The following is a 2,769-nucleotide window of genomic DNA, read 5'->3' as shown; positions in this document are numbered from 1 at the left end:
CAGGAATCGCGGGTGGCAGTGCTCCGTCCAGCCCTCTGCCTTGTGACATGAAGTGGCTTAGCTTGAGCTGGGTACCAGTGTACCTGTGCAACTCCTTACGGCTGCGCTCTGCTTTCGGCCCGCTGGGTTAAGTGCTCTGACTTAAGGGACTGGGAAGCAGAAACATGACAGGAGGAAAATAAAAGAAAATGATTCGGGTAGATAGCTCAAATCCTCCCTTTGCTGAATTTTTACTTGGCTTTGGTGCAGAAACTCTGCCGTCTTCGATTGCTTTACACCTAGTGTTTGTGGGCATATGTAGGCTGAAGAGAACAGCTACATTGGGCTGTAAATTGGGGTGGGCAGTTCTGACCTGCTTTACCTTCGTTTTTGTGCAACTAGGAGAGATGTGCAATAAGAAATACAATTTACAGAGACATGGCATGAGTTCTAGTTAAAGGAAGACTGCCGGACAGGATCCATTTCCAGCTCCCTGGTAAGGAGGCTCTGGAAAGAGGGCACACAGTTGGACATGCTGGCTAAGGGGCCACAAATGCCTCCGGTGACAAAAGCCAGTATATCTTACTTGCGTAGGGCTGCACAGATACAAATTCCAGAGAACAGGAACAGACACAGCACGATGAGGACGGGGACAATTATAGCTGTAAGCTTTAAACCTGCATGAGGGAATAAAAAAAAGGATAAAAGTTTAAAAGGTAAATTACTCTGAAGCTGGTAATTTTTACTACAGAGAACACAGCAAAAGGCAGATAATCTTGCAGGAACTTTCCTTGTAAGAGAGCATGAAAATGCCAAACTATAAGACTGCAAGACCACTCCTCAGCCATACTTGGTTGCCACATAGCTATGTGGAACAGTGTTGAGACGAAAGAGTTAAATATACTCTCTCAAGGCTGACATTTGACTTAACATGTATGCGCATCCTTACAAAGAGCAGTTCTTATTACACACTACGTCACTTTTTAAAAGCCACTTACACACACTCTGTTTCCAGTTGCTTATAAAACTGCCAGATGAGGCTGCAGTTTTGCATGCTGAGTATCTGGCTCGTGCTGAACTGGTTGAAACATTTCAGTCAAAACAGTTCAAAGATTTCCAGGAGTGGAGCTAGGGAAAAAGCCGTTTAGCCCCAGTTAAATTCTAACCCAACATGGTTTAGAGCAGGGATTTGAAAATTAGCAGTGGGGTGACTCCCGTGCCAGGAGTGCACCGTTCGCTACTCCTGCAGAGGCTCCCCAGGCTGTGAGAACAAGGTAGGACGCGTGGCCGCGGGCTATTTGCAATTTAGCAGATGAAATCTCAGTAGATTTCATTTTCAGTGAACATGGATACCATTTCTCTATACCACTGCACAGATGAACTGAGCTTGCTCTTGGCAAGAGCAATGCAGTTTCAGAAGAGTTTTTTTTTTTCTTACAGTGATTGCTTCTTACAACCAGTTTATTTTACAGAGACATTCCTACAACTATCAGCTACCTAATGGGTAGCAGTGTTTGGCGTAGTGGGGCTGGTAATTCCTGCCTGGCGCTGGGCCCACCAAACAGTCAGTATGAGCAACAAATGTTGTTTGTTTGCTTCTTAAGGTCTAAGAAGTTAGCTCCACAACATTACAGGATGGAGACTGCAGATTCAGGGAGAAGGATGCGAATTAAGGTTGTCTGAGCCCCCATGAACACGGCCCTGATGGACAAGTGTTTAATTATGCAACCGTGCACTACTGCGTGCTGCTCGGAGCTGGGGACCTGCTCTGGGAGGAGTCATGGTTGCGTAGAGAAAAGGTAACATTTTTGTGAGACCACTGCCTCACATATTACAAAATTTATAAAATACAGGAAGAGAGTGAGGAAGAGCTCTTCTAAAAACTGCTGATGCGTGCTCAGTATAGTCCCTTGAGCCACCTGCCAAGCATGGCAAATAAACCAATATCACAGGGAAACCAAAGCCTGATGTTTCACACGTCAAGGAAAATTTTCAATCTCTTTCTGTGCCTTAAGACCAAAAAAGCCTATCCCCCTCCCTCTTCTCTCTGTTGTTAACCTTTAACAAAGTCTGAAGGGAAAAGAAAAGTTTTGATTTGTGAGAAAGTTCACTCAGGCTGGGCTGAAGACATGATGCATCCTAGAGAAAACGCAGCGCTAGGTAGTGTTACCCAAGTTAGTTTCTTCCGAGGGGATGGGCTCCGTAACGGTCCTGTCTTCTTTTCCAAGGGAGGTTTCTGTGCTCTGACTTGGTTTCTGCCACATTGAATGCGTAAATGAACTGTTGGCTGCAAAAGAGGAGGGGACATCAGTGGCACTGTGGTAGCATGGGGGGCTTGGGAGGCACCATGCCTGGGGAGCACTGCTTACCCCATACCTTGCATTATTCGACAACCCATCAGCTCAAGCTTCAATGCTATTCTTTGGTTCCAAGTTTGAGGGGTAATTCGCACGTAACGGGCGACTATCGGAGGGATGAAGTTATTGCGTACTATGTCACCAGAGTTGGAGTTGCCTTGGAATACCTGCAACGCAACATAAGCACATTGTTTGCTCTGTTGTAAAAGTCTCTTTCTTCAAAGCGCTCCCGACATCCAACTTCAAAGATTTTCATTATCCTGAAACTTAATATATCAATCATCTGGGATGCAGCCACAAGATTTTTGGAATTGAGAGTTCTGGAAAGAAATAATCTTTTTAGTTCTGACAGATGATGATCACGTTTTTTCTGTTAGCTTGGAGAAGAAAGATTATCACTCTGTTTCAATTCTGGGTAATTTCTAGTTAATGT

The 2,769-nt window shown here is 44.9% G+C and overlaps 1 protein-coding gene across 1 annotated transcript in view; it reads right to left on the bottom strand.

Annotated features, from left to right (window-relative positions):
- Window positions 1–2,503, bottom strand: part of LOC104168358 (discoidin, CUB and LCCL domain-containing protein 1-like) — a gene marked incomplete at its 5' end in the record, with an annotated part of 7,770 nt that extends 5,267 nt beyond the window's left edge. Inside the window, 3 exons of the mRNA XM_009708927.1 lie at window positions 566–656; window positions 2,150–2,266; window positions 2,356–2,503. Of these exons, the coding sequence (XP_009707229.1) occupies window positions 566–656; window positions 2,150–2,266; window positions 2,356–2,503 (356 nt within the window). The remainder of the gene's footprint in view (window positions 1–565; window positions 657–2,149; window positions 2,267–2,355) is intronic.
- Between the last annotated feature and the right edge of the window lie 266 nt (window positions 2,504–2,769).

Source organism: Cariama cristata, unplaced genomic scaffold (genome assembly GCF_000690535.1).
Source record: "Cariama cristata isolate BGI_N322 unplaced genomic scaffold, ASM69053v1 scaffold10711, whole genome shotgun sequence".
In the NCBI taxonomy this organism is placed as follows: domain Eukaryota; kingdom Metazoa; phylum Chordata; class Aves; order Cariamiformes; family Cariamidae; genus Cariama; species Cariama cristata.
The sequence above is the reverse complement of the archived record's forward strand: the minus strand, read 5'-3'. Positions and strand labels throughout refer to the sequence as shown.